At 35.9% G+C, this 25194-nt stretch overlaps 1 protein-coding gene and 1 long non-coding RNA gene across 4 annotated transcripts; one reads left to right on the top strand and one right to left on the bottom strand.

The window, feature by feature from the left end:
• Nucleotides 1–264: 264 nt before the first annotated feature.
• Nucleotides 265–22151, bottom strand: LOC100375514 (sodium- and chloride-dependent glycine transporter 1-like). 2 transcript variants are annotated; one of them, XM_085497657.1, is made up of 13 exons: nt 22024–22151; nt 9085–9277; nt 8061–8192; nt 5843–6251; nt 5554–5686; nt 5242–5376; nt 4487–4715; nt 3529–3641; nt 3272–3412; nt 2981–3080; nt 2081–2181; nt 937–1107; nt 265–693 (listed from the first exon to the last, which is right to left on the bottom strand). In XM_085497657.1, the coding sequence occupies exons 1-13, from the start codon at nt 22069–22071 to the stop codon at nt 499–501; spliced, it is 2100 nt and encodes a 699-aa protein (XP_085353783.1). In that variant the 5' UTR covers nt 22072–22151; the 3' UTR covers nt 265–498. The 2 variants fall into 2 exon arrangements, with proteins under 2 accessions (XP_085353783.1, XP_077863914.1); XM_078007788.2 differs by lacking the exon at nt 22024–22151 and adding an exon at nt 17770–17898.
• LOC146746183 (uncharacterized) lies at nt 17582–24504 on the top strand. Of its 2 annotated transcripts, none has more exons than XR_014929073.1 (3): nt 17582–17650; nt 24193–24278; nt 24395–24504. It is a non-coding gene; the product is annotated as an uncharacterized LOC146746183 (long non-coding RNA). The 2 variants fall into 2 exon arrangements; XR_014929074.1 differs by lacking the exon at nt 17582–17650 and adding an exon at nt 20869–20951.
• Nucleotides 24505–25194: the final 690 nt, after the last annotated feature.

Here is a 25194-nt window from a genome sequence, read left to right as displayed (position 1 = left end):
ACATAGCAATATGGAAGACGTTACAGCAAAGCAACAACACAAAATAAAGTGGACTATAATACGATTTGTCAAGTTGAAATCAAAATTTGGTCAAAATGTGAAATTCAGTACACATTAGCAAAGACACCCTAATATGGACGATAACTTGAACTAATATTCCATGGAATAGCGTATGTATAGCAACATTGTTTCTGACGTGTGAAATACTAATAAATCAAAGATCTTATAAAGAGCACCAACCTCGTTAAATACACAGTATTCTAGTTTTGTTTTTTTAAGAGTACCAGAAAAAAAAGAAAATGGCAATTGTTGCACATTTTATTACTTTGCCACACAAAGCATCTGAAGGTCATGTTGCCAGCGACAGCCATATTGTAACTTATCAGAAATATACGCGTCTCATTGGCCTGGAACCATGGCGTTGTAGGACACAATCTGGTCACTGGATGTTGGCACCCCGCTCGTACAACGTCGTGGTTCCAGGGTAATTTTTTTTTATTAGAACAGTGTTTCCTCGTGTCCTGCATCCTTCGTTGTTCCCTCTTTATGGTTTTCAACCTGACAGTAGACAACGTCCAGATAGGAAGGGGGAGGTGTCGTCTTTTGGCGCATTGGCCCATATCCAGCCAGCTTGCGATGTTCTGGCAAAGCTGGCCCCCAGGACTGCTTTGACTTCGCACTTTGTCGTAATCGCTGTGAATAAAATATAGAAATTTATTTAATTAATATATTGAGAATGAACAAATTTAAAAAAGCGATACCCAAATCGCAGTTGCAAAAAATAATTTGGCAAGAAAGAAAATAAAGATATAAAACAGATGACAAAATGATATAAAGAACGATAATTACAAAGCGCCAGCATAAATAACTTGTTACCTTGCATCTTCAAGGTAAGATCATCACTAGAGGGCAGTGTTTATACTAAGCGGTAATTACCTGCATAAAGGTTCCTTTTTGCTTCCTAATCAAGTGATAAATGGCATATACTGGAATAGCAACTAACGACGACATCACCATAACCCATCCCAAGGCTTCGGCCCAAGCTGGATATACGTAGTCACCATACGAACATGGCGTGTACGACACGAAGCTGAATATCAGGATAAACTATGAGAGAAAATGGAATATAAATAAATGCATATACTGTAGTATACTACACTTCTATGCTATCCAGATGTAATGAATTCCTTTAATTTCTGAATAATCGTTAATTTATGGTCAAATTACTAAGAAAGACAACTACAAAATATTGGAAAATGCCTTAAGTTGTGCAGGAATGAAGTTGAAAGGTCCTGAGAAGAGTGCTTGTATCCCAAGGCAGTCTTGTTTTGACCCGACAAGGACATATTTGACGAGTTAAAACCACATGTGATGGGTGGAGCGTATTATGAATAATTCAGTTATTTATACAATACCCAGTATTATTGTGCATTGATCCATATACATGTCAGTGAATAGATTTACCGGCACAATATAACCTTTGACATATTTACATTTCTCATCAATGCACATCAAATACTTTCAATAAGAACAGTTACATTGTCCATTGCACATGTACTGTGGTTTTTCACCACCAGATATTCTCGCCCAAATTTTTCTGTACTTTTTTCTTATATTCTTCAATAGTTCTGGAAATGAACCCTAATTTTGGAGCCAACAGACAAAATTTTAGTCAATTTTTTGCTTTAAATTTGGCTATTTTTGTCTTCTGAAAAAAAGTTCCGACTATAAAAGAGACTACTGTTAAATACTTTATTTTAGCTGGAATTAATTTTCGCTGAAAAGACTTTTTGGGTGTTTGTATGGAATTTATTTTCACTGATTTTTGACGAGTTGAATGTGAAATATAGGAAAAAGGTATATTTGCTGGTTTTTATTTTCACTGAATCATTCCTTCAGCACACATAGCGAAAATTAATTCTAAGCAAAAATAAAGTATATTACAGTATTTTGTGAACTTGTGATGAAAAGTGGAACTGGTGGTGAAAAAGTTAACACTACAAGTTGAGATATACATTATGTTTTTTTTTGTCTTGGTTCATCAATTTAGAAGAATAATATTCTCTGCACTATTACATACCCCAAGAATAAATGGGGCTCCAACCATCCAACATGATCTCCAGTAAATATTTGGACGAAATCCAATCATTACTTCACAATCGTCACAGAAACGATTGATTCCTGTAAGAATGAAAGGAACGATGGCAAATAAAGACAGGAATGCACACACTGATAAAAAGCTTATGAAATTAAGCCATAACGTCTTTCAGGGCATGCCATGTGCTGCGAAGATTTACAGACGATTGTAAATCATACGTGTATAGAGTTTGCTATAACTAAATAGAATGTTATATGGTTGAATAGGTTCTAGTTGTTGAGGGAATGTCTAACAGCACGTGGAGTTGCTTTGTTATTTCTTGTATTCTGGTCGGTAAAAAGCTTTGCCAACAAATCTTAAGGTTTTATTTAAATATCTTGAAGATTCTGCGACAAGAACAAGGTGATAGAAGTCTACTCAATAGAGTATTTGTAAACACAGAAAAAGGCACTGTCTATATAATAGTAAACACTTTCAGGTTTTGTTACGAAAATATTCCATTTGTTATTTCACAATGTATTTAAACTATTCACAATATCATATGTGTTAATATAATATTCCATGCTATTTTTAGAGAGAAAATAACAAGGTACTGGTAAGGCCTAAATAAAACAAAATTACACAAAATTTTCTTTTTATTGTTGAAAAAATTTGCCTAAGTATTTGGCATTTTTGTTTTTTATAAATGCAACCAAATACTGAGTGTGTTTAGTAAAAACAGAATAATGTACACAATGTTTAATTAATACGCCAATATATAGATAATTGAAAATGCAGTATGTACAATGTGATTAGTTCTACGCATTGATGAATGTATTTTTATTGAAAACACTAATACAAAAAACCCCATAACATATGGAATTATACTATAAATAAACTCACCATAAACATATGATATGATAACACATTCCAAAAATCCAACTGTCATAAGCGAAAAGCTAGCGGCATACCAGTCCATTAGTTGTAATATGTACATTCCTCCCTACAGGTCAATTATTATTGTTTTACTATATGATAGCTGTGATTATAATAATAACGAAGGATAGTACATGTTTAGATAACTCTCCAATCAGTGGTACTGCGCCTAACGCTTAATGTGATGAAGACAACGGCACAATAACGGCACAACGACCAAAATGAATCTACACAAATGTAGTGTAAATTGTTTTATACCTTTGTAACCATGGGTAATCCAACAATGAAAAAGATAATACAGGTTGCCAGGGTTACCCAGACTTTGTTCTTCCTTAATTTTCCTGACATAAACGACATCTCGTCCATTATCGCTGTGATCAAAGTTTCCATCATGACAAACTAAAATATAAAAAAATAAAATGAAAAAAATTAATATGATTTGAAAAACATGTCATAAACAAGTGTCTTGAAATCAAATGCATTGCAATATTTTGATTAGAAACAAAAGCATTTACCTGGCTGTCCAACCCAAGTGTAAACAACATAAAGAAGAAGAGGAATGCCCATAATGGAGATACCGGTAACCTGGCAACTGCCTCTGGATACACCACAAAAGCCAACCCTGCCCCTGATAATAAAAACAGCATATACAGTAAGCTTAGCAATAATATGGTTTGATGCAGATTATCAGCATAAACACTTGTGTGTCATGTCTGGTTTATTATTGCGTTCCATTTATCAGGATTTTTTTTTACATTTGGGTCAATGCCAATAAATACAACTCAGTGTACATGGATTGATGCAATGTGTATTACAGTCAATTTAGCAGCATTAATCAAACACAAGGACATTGTAGAAATTTCACCTCTATGACTGCGAAGAACACAGACTGTTGGCAAAAGTGAATCAATTTTATTGCACTGAGTTTATGTCACTTATCCTAACTGAACACCAGGTTGAGACACTAATTTTGATTTTATTTTAGACATTACTGTCACAGCTTGAACACAATAAATATTAATTCCTTTCATTTCTGTAGATTTCTTAGAGGCTCTATGTGTTTTAATTTTGGTCATGCTTGTCATTGTCCCCAACATTTCTCGTTGAATCAGCAACCAAGCAGAACTTGTGTTACTAGTTGTTTTATAATAAAGTGCACTGTAAATGGTTAACATAAGTCATAGGAGAGGAGCGGCATGGACGTGATTGCATTTTGTTGTGTGTAATTTAGGGCGATGATCATCAGCGAACAAGCTTTCTACACTTTTTAATCGGCTCAGCAAATGGATCCATTAAATGCTGTAATTCAGTTATCTCCAGTTAAGTATTCAAATCACGCTTTCCAACCAGACATATCTATGATAATTTATTCACCCACTGTGACATAGTGGTATTAGATGCATATCAATATCGATGCCGATTTGAAACTGGACACTCAATGAGCCTTCACATCATAACCATAGCAACACATACCTTGTTCAGCAACATCCTGTATATTGACACCTGCGTCGTGGGCCATGAATCCAATGATGGAAAAAATAACAAAGCCGGCAAAAACGCTGGTACCACAGTTACAGAAGGCAACAATAAGGGCATCTCGATGGCAGTTATTGTGGAACTTATTGTAACTACCTAATGTTTGTAAGCCACCCCATGCAATGCCCAACGAATAAAAGATCTGGGCAGCAGCGTCCTTCCATACCTGCCAAATAAAAAATAAACTACATTCATACGGTGCACAGTTCACAAAGAAAACAAAACATATCTTGTAATTTCTTTTGAAAAAATGTCCGTAAATGTGACCAATCCTACTGTAAGACCATTTTTTTTACTGCTATTTAGTTTCCATTTTTTGATATTATTTCACTGGGTTTTAAATTCACAGACTTGGCAGGGAAACGATGAGTTTAATGTTTTAATGTTCTTATACCGGTAGATTTAATTTAGTGGGATTTACGAAAATAGGGAAATTAAAAACCAGAGAATCATTTAAACAGTAGATCAATATTTTGTTTTCCCACTGCACAGTCAAACTAGCTATTCATATTTGTGTTCTCCACAAAGCAGCACGATTTGCATATAATTAACATAATGTAGTTTGCATTCGTAAAGGATCAATGGAAACAAGCTGTGAGGTACAAAAAGTTGATAGTTGTACACAGCACACATATCCATCATTTCAACAATGCCTTGGATATTGAAGTGTTTTTCTAGAAATATTGACTTACTCTGGCTTCTTGTAGTATGTGCCATTTTGGTGTGATATAAAACAGAACACCGTTCATAGATCCTGGAAGTGTGACACCTCGGAAGAATAGAATAATCAATACGCAGTATGGGAACAAGGCGGTGAAGTATACTACCTGCAATTACAACAAGGTCAAGTTTATAGTTAGGCTGCATACACTAGTCAGCTATGTTTAATAGAATAACATAAATACGCAACACTGACAAGCATCAAATTAAATATACCAGTTTTCATCTGAAAAATAATGTACAACTGAGTACATGCATTGAAAGTGGTTTGCCATGTTTCCTACCTTTCCTGATGACTTAACTCCCTTGACAATACAGAGAAATACAACAACCCAAGCCAGAGCAAAACAACCAACAAGCTCCCATCGGATGCCTCCTAGATTATCGATGCCATCGGTGATTTGAAGAACGTGATTGCTATAAACAAGTCAACAATCAGAGGTTAAATACCGTACTGTTCGATATTACACTATGATTCATTTTCAAGGGAAAACATTTGTTTGATTAACCTCAATATTTTTTCAAAGATGAATCTTAAAAGTAACCGTAATTTAATCAGCTTTTAAAACTTACTCCCAATACTCTTCGCTGGGTCTTTTAATAATCTGATTGGTGGCATTGCTCGTAGAGTTCGTCACATTAGGAGTGACATGCATCAGGTTGTACACATTCTCCTTGATAGTGCCGTTATACAAAGTGCTGTTCAAGATAACGTCTAATACCGAAGCTCCAGTCGTGGTTTCCATATTCCCAATAACAACATCAGAAATAATGTAGTTGGAATCTGTGCTATTCAGTGTTTGGTTCACGCTGATCTTGTCGTCGAAGCAGAGCTCGGTGTTCCATGAATTGCCACAGCTTACCCAGGGTAAGCTGGGAATTTGTGACAACGAGGCGAATATGTAGAATATTGTCCATGTAATGATGATGTTGTAATACAAGCACACCAACGCAGTCATGATGACCATTGCGTATCCAATACCTACAATACATTGGTACAGTTAATTATATATTCAGTATACTTAACTAAAATATTAAAAGTATGTACTATCTTGGAAAGACACGTTAAATTACAGATTACAGTATTTGACACTTGTATACCTATATATACCACATATGATTCAGATGATTGGTTTCAGATTATAATATGAATATATAATTATGTAAGATGCATGGTATGTGAAGGATTTACTAAACAAGGCATGTTTAGAAAATATAGTCTGAAAATTACAAAAGGACTTTTTCTGTATTTTTGACTGAATTCAGCCCTAATTTTCAACCAAACTAGAATAAATATGACATTACCTTTAGTTTTGATCGAAAAATTTGATGTTGAAAAGAAGAGACTACAAATGAAACTATTTTGTGAATGCTGACTGAAGTTGACTCAAGGGTCAAACAAAGTTGTTTGCGTTTCTATATTTAGACAATGAGGGCAAAAACTTTACTTAGTTAGCAAACATATACACTAACAAACAAACAAACAAACAAAAAGAGAAAAACTGCTTGTAAACAAAAAAATATTGAATCAACGACTCACATTCTGAACATTTTTGAAGTTGTTTTTTTCAGCCCAACATTGAATATGTAAAGAAATACTGTGTTTGCACATCGCAGTGTACAACATGGGTCTCATGCAACATACACAGCGCATATAAAATAAATTGTTTACACAAAGTGTGGCATAAATAATACAAATCTAAGGTACAAGTTTTTTGTAATATACCATGTCAAATATGAATCAAAGACGTGTATTACTTCAGTATGCAAATGACACATGTTCTTGTGTAATTAAAATTACGACACCAGAAGATCAACAACATTGACATTCAGATATTGTTTTTTATGAACACCTCTATTATTCTAATCATTACCAAGCATAGTGATGTGATTCTTGGTGACATTCGACTCAGAAAATACATCAATGTATAACACATAATTTGCCCTTGAAATCGACACTACCAGTATACACATTTATAATAAGAAGGTCCATATTCAATTTATTTTAAGAACACAAATTAAAAAATGTAGTTAAATATTTCACCGGAATGTTTGTTTTGCAGTCAGGTTGCAGGTTACTGTAAAATACTTTATTTTAGCTGGAATTAAGTTTTGCTGGAAAGATTTCAGGTCAATTTGTATGATTTTTGACAAGCTGAATGTGAAATAAAGGGAAAAAATTATATCAGCTGGATTTTATATTCACTGAATCATCCCTTCAGTGAAAATAGCAAAATTAAATTCCAAGTGGAATAAAGTATTTTACAGTTGTATACTCTATGTGTATTTTGTTGCTTTCACTACAATGTATTAATCAAAACAATATCTATATTACACGTTTAAGCTTTCAAATATACTGGTAGACAAATAGGGATGCATGTCAGATTGCTGGAAAAGAAGCTTAAGTGTTTCTGGCATCATGGCTTAATTAAGTTGAAGTGATGGCCAGATGTGTTCTGACGTCATCAATGTGATATCGGGGGAATAATTTCCATTACAGACTAAACAAAGAGAAAAAGATATGAATTGATTTCTTGTGTTGTGCAATTTTAAGTTAGATTTCAAAATATTTTGATAATTCAATATTCCAAGTAAATGAAAACAACTTGTTTTTTTGTAAGACAACATTGGTATGAGGATTCTATTTAAAAACTCTACATTTATTTTAGTATGCTTGTGTGCATATAGTGTACATGTCTGACGGAATCAGACTTGAAGAGCAAAATATGAGTCATAGCAAATATTACCTCTCAGAAAAATGGGTATATTAATGATAAAATAATATCAGTACCTTTGAAGATTGGTGAGATTCGCCAGACACTGATACAGCCAACACTCGAGAACTGACCGAATGCCAATTCCAAGAAAAACAGAGGCAGGCCAGCCAGTGTTAACATGATGATGTATGGTATAAGAAATGCTCCTGGTAAAAAGAGAAAAAAAATAAGCAGGTCAAAAATTATCTGAGATGATTGGTGCCAATATAAGTAGCTACCAGAGCATTGTATGACAGTTGGTGCCAGTATTAGTAGCTACCAAGGCATTATGTTTGTTGGTGCCAGTATTAGTAGCTACCAGGGCATCATGTTGGTTGGTGCCAGTATTAGTAACTACCAGGGCATTATATGTTGGTTGGTGCCAGTATTAGTAGCTACCAGGGCATTATATGTTGGTTGGTGCCAGTATTAGTAGCTACCAGGGCATTATATGTTGGTTGGTGCCAGTATTAGTAGCCACCAGGGCATTATATGTTGGTTGGTGCCAGTATTAGTAGCTACCAGGGCATTATATGTTGGTTGGTGCCAGTATTAGTAGCTACCAGGGCATTATGTTGGTTGGTGCCAGTATTAGTAGCTATCAGGGCATTATATGTTGGTTGGTGCCAGTATTAGTAGCTACCAGGGCATTATATGTTGGTTGGTGCCAGTATTAGTAGCTACCAGGGCATTATATGTTGGTTGGTGCCAGTATTAGTAGCTATCAGGGCATTGAACTATTTAGCATGCATTGCACAAAGGACAGTAAATTGGTATTACAAACCAATACAGACTACATTGCTATGGCATTTGAACTCTTTGTTATAAATTAAGTTTTAAGTACTGTATATATTGTTGGTACATAGGAAGAAAGCTTTGTGTACTACGCAATAAAATGTTTTTCCAGACACAGGTCTTTGAATTTTATGTCCTGCATCTAGGGTGAATGCTGAAAGGTCACGAGTTCATCCACCTATGACCCTCATTAAGTTAGACGATCACCAATACGCTTTTGAAGACTCATCTATACACAGCAAAACAGAGCCATTTTATTCTTACCTCCGCCATTGGAGAAGCATAAATATGGAAATCGCCAGACATTTCCGAGTCCTACCGCATACCCGATACAGGATAATATAAAATCCAATTTGTTGCTCCAATTCCCACGCGTCTTATTCTCGTCCCCATCACTAGTGATGGTATCGGTGAGTCTGTCAACAGCAATCTCGTGACTGATGTCCAGCTCAGGTTTCTAAAATAACAAATAATTATAAATTATTATACAATAGTGTAAAATATTGCTATACTATTGAGTTTAATACACAGTGGCCCCTCACTAAATCTTGGGTGTCAGGATCAAAGCAAAAATCAAGACTTATCAAGGGTCGTGACTTACCGAGGGGTAAAATGCACTAATACAAACATGGGTTTATTTATAGTGTGTTTTCTTTAATGAACAACACCACAACGTTTATGTCAACATGGATTCAACTCATTGCAGCAAGTTTTATAGAGTTTTATCAGGAGACCGACAGAGAAGTACGTAAAGTCACGACTTCATATCCCCGTCCAACACCTCAAGTCAGGCCGATGTCACCCTTTGTATCTTAGTAATTATCGGCCAATAGGTATTAAGTTGTCTACTCCAGTCCTTTTAGTTCCTCTATTTCAAAACTCCTGGCAAAACACAACAGAATTTTTGGGAGCCATCCAACTACCCACAACTTAGCCGGAACTGCAACTTAGCAAGGGGGCACTGTATATGCATACATAATAAGTAATAAAACATTCTATTGTACTGAATATACTAAAGCTATTTTAATACCAATAGAGAAACAACCAGCATGTGAGCAATACGTTTTTGCAGTAAAAATAACGCCACACTCAATAATATCCAAATTCACATTCTGTGAAAAGAATTAAAATTAATATTGATATCTTTATAATATCGGTAAATGTGGTTTTTAGTAAAAAAAGCCAGAAGCAATAATATGCTGTATTATATGTATGTCTTGTTTGCATCAATGGTGTGAAATACAACAGATCTAAAATATCTGATGAGCCAAATATGCACATGCCTACCCAACCCATTCACAACAACGGCATACCCGCTCAATGAATGGAATGTGATACTACAATGTATTTTCGGCAACATCTAAGATAATGGAAGCCGCCGCACGCAACAAGAATTGACAAAACTCCATTAAACCCTGCTGGAGACGAGTAGCAATTTGATACGTCATAGCCTGCAGACAAATTAATTAGTTTTCTCTTATGTAGAAAATATTTGGATTTCTATGCATTTATATGGTGTTTTGTTCAAAATTTATATCACTGAAACATCCACTCTTAAAAGTGAATTGTTTTTGGTAATGACAATTTAGCATCAATGTTATATTTTTTTAATGTTAAATTCCGAGTTAGTTGTTTCTAAGAATCTATAGAAGTATTTATTGGAGGGGACTGACTTTCACTGTTCACCATAACCATTCGTTTCATATAATAACTCTGCCCATCCACATTTTTGGTGAAGTGCAAACTTTTAATTTATGCGAGGTAGTTGACTTTTTTTTTTATTTGTATGCAAATTAATTATGTTCTATCCACAAAAATCATTCTTTTCATTTATTCCCTTTGATGTAATTAGTGAGAAATCTACCATATAAGGACTAGCTGCAATTGATATTCATTTTTTCTTGCGTGACTATAATACCGATAGAAATATCTTGTTAAAAGGTAGAAAAAAACTAAAATAAAATAAAAACCTGCCTACCCAATATTATCTTTTTCCTTTACTGAAACTCATTTTTATCTCTGTCTTATTAAGGATTGACAAATACTTTTTTTAAAAATTCAGCTTTTTATCTTTAGGGGGGTAGTAGATAATTGAGCTTCATTATTTTTTTTTAATCCATTGACCAAACAAATTCAAAAAGTTTTGATAAAGGGAAAAGATATTTGGAGATACACTAGAATTAGAACAGCACTCAAAGGATTGATTTGGCTCAGTTTTATTCATTAAGATTATGGGGGATTCATGCATGTGGTGATTAAACAAATTATTATATTCGACCTTGTTCCACACCTTTCAGAATACTGAACCCCAAAGAGTTTATTTCTCTTTTCTACCTCCATGGTTCAACCATGATATGTATATTACATATAACCCATATAAAAATATGGTCACCACAGTTTTTCTCACAAAACTTAATTACAAAAATAGAATTTATGAACATTCCAGAGCAATTCACCATTGGTTACAACCATATGGTGAAAACAGTCTATCCATTGAATTCGTCTCCATATGCATCGCGCATTATTAGGAATTTGTGATGATTATGGTAGCAACAGAGGAATATACATTAAGAACTATATATAAATAAATGAACCAGTAGCCTATATCATGATACATGAAGTCGAGATGATCTTGTGGCTAATTACAGAAAAACAGAGAAAATAAACAGCTTTTCTACAATTGTAGTCTTTGAATCAGTTACTTTTAACATCAACTGTTATTTGTTTTCAAAAATATTATTATTGTATAAAAATAATACGTTGGGGATTAAAATAATGAAGTTGTAACAATTGTTCGATATATTTGATATGTTGAATGTTCAGAACATAACACCCATACTTCTAAACATAATATCACAAACACGAATCCTTTTATGTGTATAAATAGGACACGTTAATGTAAGCGATTATACAATGGCGTACATACATTCTATAATTGCTCCTGAAACCATGATCGTACATGTCAAGTACTGTGGAATACTTTATTTTCGCTGGAATTAATTTTCGCTGAAAAGGCTTTTATAGGAGTTTTGTATGGAACTTATTTTCACTGATTTTTGATGAATTTAATGTGAAATATAGGAAAAAAAGTATATTCGCTGGATTTTATTTTCACGGAATCATCCATTCAGCGAAAATAGCGAAAATAAATTCCAAGCGAAAATAAAGTATTCTACAGTAATTCAACATTGTACAGATAATGAAAGGCATCGTTTTTTATTCAGTTTAGTCCATTTGAAATAATAATTCTTAGTTATTAACTGAGGTAAACTATTGCAAGTATTAATATCCATGAATTATAATCAAGAGGCTGCAACTTTAGTTTGCATTCAATGTACTGCAGCACCGCTACATTTAACAAGTATTCACGTCAATTTTGTTCAAATGTTCATGGGGTACACAATTCGCATTGCATGATGGGAATTTGTGTGCTAGCCCAGTGGTGATGGTGGGCAGTCCAGTGTTTTTTTGTCAGCTCGATGTATGCATGCATGGACACTGTAAAATACAAAGTGAGTCTCAATCCTAGCTCAGAAAACGTATTACAGTGTTTTGTTATTTTAGTATGCAAACAGAGTAACTAACAATGTTCCAAAATGACAACACTTGAACACGAACAGGTAGTTTATATGCGTCTGGGGCGGTTAATTTCTTTTGGCAGTCATGAATCAAGTTGTGGATCTTGTGGAATCAAACAACACCTTTATGGTTATTGAGTGAGTACATGGGCATATTGACATTCCACAGTAAACCGCCAAACATTGAACAGTCTCCGTCTGTGAATTGAGGAATCACCACAGAAAAACTTGAAAAAGAGTTGCTTGCCCATCATGTGAAGTGTATCCGCAACTCTTGGCTGCCGTGTGAGACACGTATGAATTTTCTAACTGTTACTAATGACCCTAGCGTACTGCTTTCACGGCGACATGCATGGTGATTTACATGAATGAATCCAGTAGTACTACACAGAAAGTGGTTGCTATTCAAACGAGCGTAGTGCATTATGAGCATCAAAGAAGATAGCATTCTCCGTGACGATCAGTGTGCAGGGGCATTTGAAAATTCAAAAAATCTAAAATAATTGGAGAAGTTGCATTTTACAGTTCACGTAAATAATTTACTTGGTTTGCCACGCCAACTACTCGAGGTCACTGTGCATCGTTTGTTTTGTTTTTTGCGTGAATTTTGCACCTTTCTATTTTTTTAATCACACGGCTAGACAAGTTGATCAACCAGAATCCAGGATTTGCATTGAAATATATAAGCCGTAATTCACATTTGAGCAGTCAAAAGAATCATACAATTAGCATACAACAAATTCTACGATATTCTGCAAATTTCTAGCAACAATGTTTATTCCCGATAAGACAGACTGGTGGTAAAAAAAAACATCGTGAATTTAGAAATCGAATGAAATTGCAATTTTTTCGTACAGTTCAAAACAAATTAACCTGAACTGACTTCAAAACTGAATAAGAATTTGCTCTTATTTATGTAATAATGTCGCTAAACAACTGACTTTTTGGTTGGGTTTGGGGACTGTCGTTTAAGACCGTTGTTGAAGAGTAGAAACAGTTCGCACAACAGCCCTTAGACGACGGTCGCATGTCCTGTCACCATCGCCATAAATTTGCATACAACACAGTATAAAGTACGTCAAATTTCCGAAATGGTTCGTAATGTCTCAGCTGCAATGTAACGACCGGACAAACACGAATTTGTATGGAAGTCTAGTTTATTATACATTATTCAGTCACGAGCTATGTTTCAAATCGCAAAGCGCAATCTTATTACGTATCGTACTTATTTCGTCCAGCCCCTCGCCCGCTTCCACTTTTCGACCGCTTTATTCTTACCCGGAAGTAACGATCGCTTGCCCAAATTGCGTTAAAATTAAAACTACTAAAAACATGGTCTGGGGTTTACATAGTTGCGTTTTTCTTGTTTTGAGAGGCGTGTATAGCCTTAGTTCAAATACGTTCTGTTAGTTTTAATTATATGCACGCAATCTGACCCTTTGAGCCAGATTTGAATGGGATGGAATATAATATTTCAAGCTATATTGTCATTTGAACCATGGAGCTCCATGTTTGAACATACAACTTCAAAAACACACTTAAGCACAGTGTGATTGTCCAATTAAATAGTATATCGGTCGATTCAGCGTCTTTTCCCGTTTGTTGACTCGTCCCAATGCGCTCACGATTAGTATAAATATTACTTTTTTCCCCTTCGGCAAAGAACATAGATCAAGTAAAATAAAATAGTTTATATATATTTGTTATGTTTTGCGTATGTGTGCTATGACACTATATGTGTAGTTATCCAGAAAAATATCCATGCAGTCACCTCGCCTTTCGATAATAATTGCGATGGTTTGAAATGCAAATCGGCCAAGTCCCGGGAATTTGTTGTTTGGAATTTGTCCGTCTCTGTGAGACCGTCTCCCCTTATTGAGAATAAGGTGGCGACGTCTGATTTTCAATAAGAAATGCCAAGACGGACTGTAATTCGGAGGAATAATGTGCAGTAATTTGAAGACTGGAAACACAAATAACCAAATCAGTACTACTAGTATTTTATAAATTTTCCGATTTTTCATCGCTAAACTGAAGGACATATGTTGTCATGGTGAAAAATTTCAATAAGTTTTCTGACATGGTCGACTTCATTGATAAGCTCTTTTGCAATAGACTATGGGTAATACGGCCAAATATGATGTGACCCAGGTCAACTTTCAGCCAATGAACGATACTGTAATAAAGCGGATTTCAGGCAAATTGTAAGGTTATCGCACCATCTATTCATCGGTGTCAATAGTTTTCTTTACAACCCAGCGGAGGAGATTTTCAATAGCAAAGTCTCCAGTGAATCAGTGTAATTAGCCAACCATTACGATCGATCAGCGCAACACTTTGCCTTTTTTTATTTTCAGAAGCCAAATAATTATTTACCCATGTGGAAATCTTATCTTTGCATTTTTTACCCGAAAATATTGGATTGCAAGATTACCTTTACATTACACTCACGTCTTTCAATCGTATTTTACCAGACTGACATGTCTGGAAGCATTGTCATTATGGAAATGGTGAAACCCCATCGTGACATTGTCCTCAATGACCTCATTTCTCTGCTCTCTGCCCAAAGAAGTCAGCATGTTTTTTCTCGCATAACTGTCTCGATTATTATTGAAAGGAATGATTAGGAATACTGTAAATGCATTTACTATTCGTTGATGTTATTTTTTTCAATTTCGCTATTTTTTTGTTGATAAGTGGAATTTGCTGGATTAAATCTATGTGAATTTGTAGAATGACAATAGAGCTCACTCCTTGACAAGTTCGTGAACTCAACATCCGGTTTTACGCGTACAACTGGAACCTAGTCATCCAGTCTGTAAGCATGTTGCCGTACATGCTTAATACAAGCATGACTGCTAAACTAAACTAGACGCATTTATCCATAAAACGTGTTAAATTTCTATTCCACAATTTAAAATAAAAAAGGACATTCAATTTGTGGGTATCCAGATCACGTAACAAGCGGCAAATGTTCAAAGTTGCGTTCACAAACGATAAAATGTCATTATTTGAGCGATAAGCGGGCGATTAAAAGGAGATAAATGGCAATTGTATCGTCATTTGTGCTAACTGGAATACAAATTCTACGCGTCTGCAAATAATTTACGTAAAAAAAATATTCACGTTAAAAACGGACAAAAAGCTTTAGTACCAGCTACGAACTACAGCCAATTACGTCACAGAAACAACCCGACCTGTCCTGTCGCTACACTGTTCAGACAGATTGGTTCAATTTACCAAGTTACGGGACAAATGCAACAGACAAACTGCATTGTGTATATTATGAGACTTTTCATGGATAACATGATCTATAACAAATTTCCTATTTTTTTTTTTTTGTAATATCAAAAGAACTTGGTGGCCATGTTTGTCCCCTATCAGAGCTTTACAATCCTTGTGTGTTGCATATTTATCTACACTGTGACCATTACGTCTTGTGTCAAACCAAATCTTTGTCCTCATATTTATATCGACAAAGAATTGTGTTCTCATAATGTGTTTTACCACGTGACATCAATGATTAAACACTGGCAAAAATTTCACCAAACTGCGCACAAAAGCTTGCTTTAAACTCGGAAGCTCACATAACGGCAATATGTAATATTTAGTCAACACTAAAACAAACCAAAGTGAGTTGTTCTATGGTCGTATACAAATAAAATAAAATACAGTAAAGTTTAACAAACTAAACAAAATGCTAAATAAAGCTTACTGATATTACAAACAAACTGAAAAATCACATTAAAATCATAACTATAGTGGAATAAATAGTTTTAATATGACAAACACGATGCTAATTGAGCTACACCAGTAACATGTATCTGGAACACGATGTCGGTCACAGGCCTTGGTTGTTGGGTCCCATGTGATTTTATGAGTTCGATCATGAATGACCATAATATGAATATCCATAAGTTGATCATTATGTCCATCTTGCGGATAGGCTTACACCTGCCACAATTTCAGTATGCAAATTATACGACCAGAAATTCCAAAAGGTCAAACCTCACGTGTACGCGTGCTCTTGATTGCGTAATACATTAATAGCGGACTAACCCCCCTTCGTAGTCGGGCTTTATCATCTCTGTACTACAGTAAGCCAAAACATGTACGCCGAGATTGACAGACTAAACGCCGTGTCATGTTATGTCCTACGAGATAGAATAGAGATACATGATGGCTTTGCCCTCACCGGAAGTTGTTAATAATAAATATCCTTGATCCCGACTAGAAAATCTCGACATCCACCATGCTGTGAAACGACGACAACATCCACAGGCATTTTGATTGTGTTTGTGAGCAGGTGAAAGGTTAAAAACGTGTGACATTGCACACCATCGCAGTTTCTACAGCAAAAAATGACGTAATAATAATATTCTGTCTGAACTCCCAGTGGGTGGCAAGGGGTGCAAGTCGAATCATGTAACGGCTTTGATGACAGAGTGTACATATACTGCACTAGCACACATGACGTGCCCTTTCACTGGCACAGTATTGAAAAACAAGTTAGAACTGGGTATACATAATCTGCACGGGACAAAGACGATATTGTCGGCGTAAAAAGGGCGGCAAATGTTACATAGCCACTGTTTTGTGAATAGGCTGTGTCGGATAAATCAATTACCAAAACCAGTTATTATAGAACTGTGTACACCATAGCAAACATATGTCTGCACCGTATGTCATATGTATTAATTTAATTACATACACGACTAAACAAGTATATATTATAAAAACAATATATTTTTGCCCACTTAAAATACGACCAATTTGCGATCTATACACGTGATTTAAGAGTGACCAAGACAGCTATGCCAGTCTGGGAATGTAGTACAAAATCGCAGCGGGGAAACAGTTTGGTGTAAAGGCTGGCATTTCAATATATAGAATGTTTCCGAATTTAGCAAAGAATTCAATAAGCATGTGGTCTTCCGGAATTCTACCCACATTTGAAAAGAGTAAATATAAAGTACATTTGGTCATTCGTTGACAACATACTCTGGTCAGCGTTGGTTTATAAATAAATAAAATGAGAATCTGAACATGATAAACATCAACACAAATCGTATAAGAGATGCCCTTCAGTGAACTTTCTTGTTTGAGCCAACAATGTGCGAAATGGCGCGATTCAATGGGAAAATGCCAGCCGTTTGCCACGCTGTCTCTCGTAACGTAGCGGTAAAACCACTTTAACTTATAGGTAAACCAAGCAGAATGCAGGAATATCCACTTGAAGTTCCCGCTAAAAGGTAATTATATATATATATATAATCGTGATAACTTGTATACACATCTTCAAAGAGTAATGATAAACATTACACCTAAACGTATTTCAATGATAACCAGTACTCATGATATACTTGTTTACCTTATCTTCGGTCACATTATCGATGCTGATATCGCAGTCTGTCGCCATCTCCGCTCGTAATCAGGAGAACTCTCAGAGTTCAAAACGAGAGTTGAATTCCATGTCCAAAGTAACGTAAAGAAAGTATTTATCTAACATTCGAGGCTGAAACATATTGATGTCAGGGTATGGACCATTTAATTACAGGGGTAGAGCGTATCGAAATCCATGCAGGTGTGTGCTCAGCAAAGACACCCGCAAAACGTCAACATTGCCACAAACGTTCGTTTGCATCCCCGTAAAAGTAATAGAACATTTGGATTGGATCATGTTACAAGTTAAAAAAAATCATTTAAAAGTTTTATTTTCTATGAATAGCAATGCACAAATTCTGCATCCACGTAGCGCTGGGAATTACATAAATTACGGGGGAGTGGCTATTCAAATACAGGTTAGTAACAGACTGTCTGTTAAAGTAAGACTGTATATTTAGTAAATACGGACAATCTGTTTATAAACAGTAAACGAGGGGTAGTTTATTCGTCATTGCTATTACGTGACAGTGATGGTCAAGAGTTTATTTACAAGAAATGTGTACGCTATATAGAAACATTATCATTATCTATGCCCAATATATAGTCAGAAAGGAAGACTCTTGTTCAGGGCATATTTTTGGCCACTTTGTGATTTCTAACAGTGATATAAGCTAAACAATTGTGATAATCAAATACGAGCTTGAATTGGGAAAAACAGGTTAGCACGTGTATGATATGTTTGCGTTCATATTCAGCAGTTACACGACTATCCAAGGTTATGCTGAACCCATCCATTGCACTAACAAGTACTAGCAATTGGCCAAATATGACAGATTTTCATTTGATTATTGTCCCAAGTGTTCAATTATTTCAAAAAGAAAACTTTTTCGCATCGCCTCACATCACAGTCCCTGTGGTCCAATGCTTGAAGGAAAAGACGACGACCAGATTTCATTATACATCCGAGAGAAGGAAGGAAGGTGATATTTACGATAATCAGAATGTATTTTGTGTCTCATGAAACCATGACAATTTGTAGAATACGATTTCAACTTTAATTTACTTGTTGCAAGAGTAATTCGTCTGAAAGTTTACAAGAATATATGTTTAAACAGCCACATGAAGTTTCCAAATGATTCTCGGTTAATACCACGTGTTAATCCAAACTGTTGGTAATAAGTAAATAACATATACACGACAGACAATTGTGTACATGAATTGTTAGCAACACCTCTGATAACATTGGACCAACGATAGGCGGGACATTCAAATTAAATTTTCCATACCGCACTTGTGCATTCCCGAGATTTCGGAGCCGCATTACAAAGGTTTCTATTGACATTCTGAGCATAGACCAAGGGGATGTTTTCCCATGCACAGACGAAGCCGAAAACAGTGTGCCGGTATATACAAACCACTCACTTGCTCGGCCTTTTGAGTTTAGTCCTGTAACTTACTATCTTTCAAAAATCCACAACTTTTCTGTTTTTTTCTCAAATTTGTACTATTTATTCCAGGAATTTTCAAATTTTTAGCAAATCAGGACCGGATAAATATACATCATAAATGTTTTGATCAGTCTAGTGATTGTCGTTCATATTGAAAATTCCAAAAATGTGAAACTGACAGGATCTTTCGAGAAGTCTATGGAAGTCTGGTAAGTGACGTTGTCTTGGTGCATAACATGGAGCTATTAAAAGGGACTGTGATCAAAACACACACATTTCCAGCATAAAGACTTTACTCAACAAAGAACAACGTATTACAGATTTGTAATAATAGGAAAAGAATATTTTATTACGAATCACAAATGAATGTATCAAGACCAAGCGGGAACGCGATCCGTTGTTAAAACAATGTCTAACCATGGAGCTCCATGGTCTAACGAAGTATGCACGAACGCTTAGCTCGGGGCCAAACTCAAAACACCTTTTTATTCAATGTCCAGTTGGTAGATGTACAATTATTATATTAATAACTATTCATTTTGGTATGCCATTTTCGACATGACTATTAAGGCGAGCACATGATATTTTCACCCAAAAAATGGACTGACGATGAGACTCTGTAATAATGTAACTTTTTGTTATTCTGCAATATGCAAATATTGAATTTGCATTGTTATTGTTTTATAACTATAGAAATAGCATGTATACTTACCTGGTTCTGTACAATATCTCTAGATATCTCGCGTTGATTGTCATGTTAGAAATGGCATACCAAAATGAATAGTTATGAATACAATAGTAAATCTTCCAAATGACCATTGAAAGATCAGCGTTTTGGGCGCTTAGCCTGAGCTGAGCGTTCACATACACTCCATTAGCCCATGCTAAGGATCTGAACCAGGTCTTATAATCGGGCTAGATTTAATCCCTACTTTGCATTTCTTAGCCCCTGTTGTGTTCGCGCACATTTTCCTAGCCCGTGTTAAGGAGCTGTGCGTGAACGCTTCTATAGTACCCACCTCCCTCCCTCCACACATGTACACGTGATCTCAGCGGATACTCGTACTAGTAAACACAGCTGTGACCACGTGGTGTCTTTTGTTACGGTTTTGTTTACCAAATAACAGATAAAAATCTGTGTCATGGAGTATAAAATGGTGAGCTAAAATTATCTTTGTTTCAAGAGAAAATTTTGATGGCAAAATTTCGCTCACCAATCTATCCAACATTTTTCTCTGCAGTACACAGCTGCGAACGTTACTTGTATATTGTGTAATTAGGCATAACAACATCAATTGCGCTTTCAATGCAGTTAACGAAGCCCTATATTTGTTTATTTACAGAAAAAAAACTTGTCCATTCCATGTCTATTTCACGTGATTACGCGTCACTTCTCTAACCGAACTACGCACAGTTCGATGCGCGTTACTTATCACGTAAAGCGCAAAGGCCTCTGGGAAGGAGATTGTTCTCAAACATCAATATTTTGGTTCGTAACTTGGCAGAATTCCAACAATGCGCGACGTCACCAAAGCATACATTTTCAGTACATAAGTTGGCAGGCTGCCAAATATAAAACTGAAGTAAATTGTAGTTGTTTCCCGGGGGCAAATACTAGTGGTTCCTCGTGGGATAAGCATGTGCGTTCTGAATTTCGTAGAAAAGGCTTGTTCAGCGTTTCTTTAAAATAGAGGGTTTTTATTTATTTTTTAAATCAGAGGTAAGTAAGGGATTGTTTTTGATATCGCAGAACAGTCGTAAGTTCTAATCTATATCAGCTAAGTGTCCCGGTTAGTCTATTTACATTTGTATGCAGATTGGCACCTTTTACATTCGCCTTCGAATGTTTGGCAACACATGGCTTCGATACTATTATGGGAACGGCCCCGCCATTGTAATACCGGAAAACGTACAGCATTACAGAATGAAAATACCAACAGTAACGCGGGTGGCACACAAGCTCAGTCGGAGATTGAATCCACGAGAAACCGATATTCTATAACACTCTTACTAAAATAACACATAAGAATTTGAAGTAAAAAAAAAATTTCAACAATGTTGATGCCCTTTCGGTGTAGCGGCCCAGAAAGAAATCATACATCAGGAAATCACTAGTCATCGTTGAGTAATGCTCAATCCTTATTAAGAAACGACGTCGTCCAGTTGCAACGGAATGAAAGGGACAACACCGTTAAACTGGGCAAGGTGAAGTCGACGATGAAAACTAGGACAGGCCCTTGTGTCCATGAGAGAAGCACGTGTTCTGCTGTGTTTACATACATTAGCATGCGCTGAAATACGTAATAAATTATAGATTCATCTACTTACATAGGGAAGATTCACGGCAAAAATGCATCGTTTATTTGAAACGTATATTACGGAACATACAAAACACGGCATTTATCGGTAAATTGTGTCAGTGCATTCCCGTATTCCGTGACATGGCGATGTTTTTTGCCTCGTGTATTTCCATTCACCTATCGGGATACACGCGTGAACAATATGGAGAAGAAAACGACGTTGAATTTTCGAATGGAATTTTCCGAGAAATAGTAATATGTACTGCGCTCTGTTACTGTAAATAACGATATCAAGTCGCTGATGTAAACACTCTCTGAAAACTGTGACAAAATTGAATGAAGAAGAACAGGACAAAACCAAACAATGTTTTGAAATGGACATGTTGTCGTGTGTATGAGGCCTGCGAAAAAAAACTCTCGGTTTAACAATTCTGAGAATGATCGTCTGTGTTCAACATATCAAAATCGACCAGTAAAATATGTACAGTTTACCTTAGTTTCAGTTGTATGCGGGTCGCTCAGGTCGATGGACTTCGTCATGATTTTTCTGAAAACAGGGAAAATGCCGGCCAATGTTTACACCACGACGATCTTACGCACGAACACAGTACGGCGCGAAAATCATAACAAAGGGGGATAGAACGATTAACATACATAATAAGCTCGCGCGGGGCATTTTGATTGGTTGTCCAGTAATGTCAAACAAGGCGGGGACTCAACATTCCCGGGCATGACAGTCACGTGATACGTAGTAAACTTGTCACCAATACTTCATCAAGTTCAAGGCAATGTTCTAGATCAACTAAGCATAATATATATATTATATAACAATTTGAGAACATAGTACAATATTAAATGAGAAAAAAAAAACATGTTTTGATCTGTTCATGAATGGTGGCACCGAGTATTTACATTTGAATGGCACGTCACTACACAGTCATTCACTGCAATCCGTCGTGGTTGCATAGTTCCATGGTCTACACATGTCGCTGATAATTCATAACACTGTAATCCACAAATTATCATTTCACCACACTTGCTTTTGAACAACATCAGTTATATATATATTTTTTTTATTATGATACATTAATATCATAGAAACAAACAAAAAGAACAATTTTATTAAACATTGCACACCCAGCTTCAGCGTGGTTTAAATAGAGCGTGACGGTGTCACCCTTGGTCACAATACCATGTGAAAAATACCATGGTCAGAGACGTACAACATCAATTTATGCGTTCTGGCACCACGGACCGTATCAGAACCGTGGTATTGGTACTAGTATTGGTGAGTAAGTGTTAATAATTTGAGAGCCGAATGTTGGATTGCGTGTTCATACACATTACAATTCATGGCACCGTACGTATGTTAAAACATTTCTTCAGATATGACAGAAAGAAGATAAGTCGATTCCAGATTACTCTCTAAAAATACCAGAAAAAAATACCATAACCCGGATAAATGCATACAAAGATATGGAATTACTTTATGTATCACGGTTTGAATGCGTGTTATAGAGGACAACGAACCACGGTATGGTAGTGGGAATGTTGATTTCCTTGACCGGGGGTAACAGGTTTAACCAAAGCTATATGTGACGTGCTTGAAGAACAGAAAATTAGAGTGATCATGTAACAAAAGGAGAGTAGTCACTAGAATGGTGTTTATGTATTTGTAGGGGAAACAAATTTTGTATGGGTAAGTTTTAAAATTAAATGTCGAGCTAAAGCTACATTAAATGAACCCCTATGTGCATATGATATCCCCTGGTGCGGCTTAGTCACGTGAACAAAACAGCTACCAGTTTCTAATCAGCGAAGAGAGAGAGAGAGAGAGAGAATGGTTACTAGTACACAGCAGTCCGATGTTATTATTACCCTTCTGTCTTTCACCGGGTTTTGTACATATTAGAGCTCCATTTTAGAGCACAGGGACTGTGTCTAGAAAGACTGTCACTTCAGTTTTGGTTCCAGTCGTGTTAATTTGTTCATGTAGATGCCTATATGGTGTGGATGGGCATGGATTTATTGGGGGATATTATTTTTGATGAGACCCGTAATCATAATCAAAAGATTAAAAGATTAATTGAAATATTATATTTTGTTATATGACCGCCCCTCAAGCGCGCACAACTAAATTAAGAGAATGATATATTTAGATGTGTTGGTCTGCTCTAGACAGATTCAGTATGCTCGATCCATTATGGCATCCTGCTTGCGTGAGCGACAGTAGAAATACTCAAATAGTACTACAATTGATGAAAACATTCTTTTGTCTTACACTACCAGATGTTATATGAGAGAGCCTCCGTCATTTCGTCGAAATTCAAAATGGAATTTCAACGAAATAGTTTTCGATGAAATGAAGTTATACGAGATGTTCATACACACGTGAGGCATTTCCTAGACTGGCACAGCCTTGGCGATTTATTTTATTTTAAAGGTTAAATTAAATAAAAATATCGCGAAATAGACGCGTTAACGCGAAATCACTTGTTTCGCGTTCGGCCCACTGCAAATTTCGCAAAACTTTTTAAAACTTAATTTAACTGGGAAAAAAATCACACAGCTGGGCCAGTCTCGGTATTTCCGTGAAGTAACGGAAACTTGATATCTACGTGTATTTTATTTTTCCAATTTTTCCCTTCTGTGTTCATCCAGGAATAGAGGAACTGTGAATCACCGAAACCTTACAGTCTGGACTCACGTTAGTGGGCGTGTTGGCATACCATTTAAATTATAATGAAGTAAGACTCAAATTCTCTGTTATCTATATTTTTGTTAGAATTCACTCACTCATACACTAAACCATTAATAAATTGAATAAATTTGCACAAAACTTTTCTATCGTGTTATCAACTAGATCTCCAGTACACGTCACTATAGTCTCTAGGAGTTCCGACTGCGGTTAGCTGTACTCAAGTTGTATTGGTATAACGGTACACACCCAACAACCCGACGTGCCAAAGTAAACTGAACGTATGTCCTTGACATATCCCGTCGACAGTGCAGTAAAACCAAGGATTTATATGATGAAGTAAATGTATGCAACTTCATAAGCATGTACTGTGGTATGCGATAAATATCTCACGGAAAGCTAACTCTCGCACTTTGCGAGCGTTGAATTCGAAAGCAATCCCATGAATTCCAATCTCCCACAAAGACATTTATTCTTACGAATGCATCTGTCCAAATCACATTATGTCATTTCCTCCTCAAATATTTAACTTTTAATTCTATATTGTTCCTAGTGTAGTTATATTTTGTATGTCTTAGTTTCAGTTTTTGTTTTTAAATACCATACTGCTGTATCTTCCTGCATCAGTGTCGTGTCAGTAAAATATTATTATCTGTAACCACGTGATACTATGCTTGCCGTTTATTGGTTGATGCGTCACAATGGATCTACCAAATTATTGTCACTTTTGTACCCGGCTAAAGCGTAAGCAATGTTTGTAGATTCATTTTTGACCTTTCTTAGCAAAATCTGAGTGGTAGTAGGATGATTTAGCAGTCAATTCTACGAAGTACTTCCGTTATATTTTCGCCAGGCGAGTCCTACCGATTGTCTGTACTGGAACGGTCACCTTGAAGAACCGAGTATCACTTTAGTAACCGCGTTTTTTCGCAATGAAATTATTTTTTTTGTAAATTATAACTACC

Source organism: Saccoglossus kowalevskii, chromosome 4 (assembly GCF_978046115.1).
Source record: "Saccoglossus kowalevskii chromosome 4, keSacKowa6.1, whole genome shotgun sequence".
NCBI lineage: Eukaryota > Metazoa > Hemichordata > Enteropneusta > Harrimaniidae > Saccoglossus > Saccoglossus kowalevskii.
This window is presented reverse-complemented; position numbering and strand designations above follow the sequence as displayed.

Coding starts and splice junctions, on each gene's coding strand:
- LOC100375514 (XM_085497657.1), bottom strand. CDS start 22,071: ATGACGAAGTCCATCGACCTGAGCGACCCGCATACAACTGAAACTAAG. Junction 9,278..22,023: donor CGCATACAACTGAAACTAAG/GTAAACTGTACA, acceptor TTGTTATTTTAG/AAACCTGAGCTGGACATCAG. Junction 1,108..2,080: donor GAGCCCCATTTATTCTTGGG/GTATGTAATAGT, acceptor TTTCTCTCATAG/TTTATCCTGATATTCAGCTT.